Source organism: Penaeus monodon, chromosome 32 (genome assembly GCF_015228065.2).
Source record: "Penaeus monodon isolate SGIC_2016 chromosome 32, NSTDA_Pmon_1, whole genome shotgun sequence".
Taxonomy (NCBI): Eukaryota; Metazoa; Arthropoda; class Malacostraca; order Decapoda; family Penaeidae; genus Penaeus; species Penaeus monodon.
Genome location: NC_051417.1, coordinates 12638046 through 12638946, shown reverse-complemented (window position 1 = coordinate 12638946; position 901 = coordinate 12638046). Strand labels below are relative to the sequence as shown.

Sequence of the window (901 nt, the reverse complement as noted above, 5' to 3'; positions counted from 1 at the left end):
CCGACAGCGTGGGCGGGTCGCTGCGGTATCAAGAGGGCGTGGGTGGGCTTGAGCGAGGGTGTGACACACAGTCGCCGTGAGCCGGGCGCGGCTCTGGCCGCCCCTTTGGCACTTATGGAAGCATCGTGACCAGAACAAGGAAGGTCGCCAACCTCTCGCGGCCGAGGGTCCACGCGGAGCCCTCGCGGCCGACGGGGCGGGGCAGCCGGAGACTACGGGGCTGGAATGATGCAGCGGGACCACAAAAATTCCGGCCGGGGCGGCGACGTGGCCGCGAACACCGCTTCAGTGTGCGGGGCCACACCGTCGCCCCCGTTCACGTCTGCCGGCCGCTTAATTATTAGGGAACGATAATGTGCGGGGCCGAAAGAAGCACAGCGACTGTGGCAGTCATTGTGAACAGCGTGAACACGATCAGACACAGTCGGTCCACCACCATCGCCGCGAACTTCCAGTCGCTCCTCACCTGCGGGATACATGGAGCCACGTTATTAAATGTGCGGGGCCGAGAGAAGCACAGCGACTGTGGCAATCACCGTGAACAACGTGAACACCAGCAGACACAGTCGGTCCACAACCATTGCTGCGAACTTCCAGTCGTTCACCACCTGCGGGGATACATGGAACCAATGTTATGAAAGGAACGAGGAACATGGGTATACATACAAACATCATCTACATTACAAGTTATTAACATTGAAGTACAACTACAAGACTTCTCATGACTCTAAAATGCACATGATATGAAATCACTTAATACTACATAGATATGTATGAAAGTTAACATGATTTTTTTTCTTTTTTTCAGCTGTACAGTTGCGGGCGGTAAGTGAAGGTGGCGAGGATGAGGAGCCAGGGAGGGAGAAGGATAACGTGACTGAGTTGAAAGTGAATTCTTCTG

General features: G+C 54.9%; 1 protein-coding gene across 1 annotated transcript in view; it reads right to left on the bottom strand.

The window, feature by feature from the left end:
* Positions 1-359: 359 nt before the first annotated feature.
* LOC119593500 (neuronal acetylcholine receptor subunit alpha-7-like) overlaps positions 360-901 on the bottom strand; it is a 113209-nt gene continuing 112667 nt past the window's right edge. Inside the window, exon 9 of the mRNA XM_037942450.1 lies at positions 360-608. Within this exon, the coding sequence (XP_037798378.1) occupies positions 492-608 (117 nt within the window). The 3' untranslated portion in view covers positions 360-491. The remainder of the gene's footprint in view (positions 609-901) is intronic.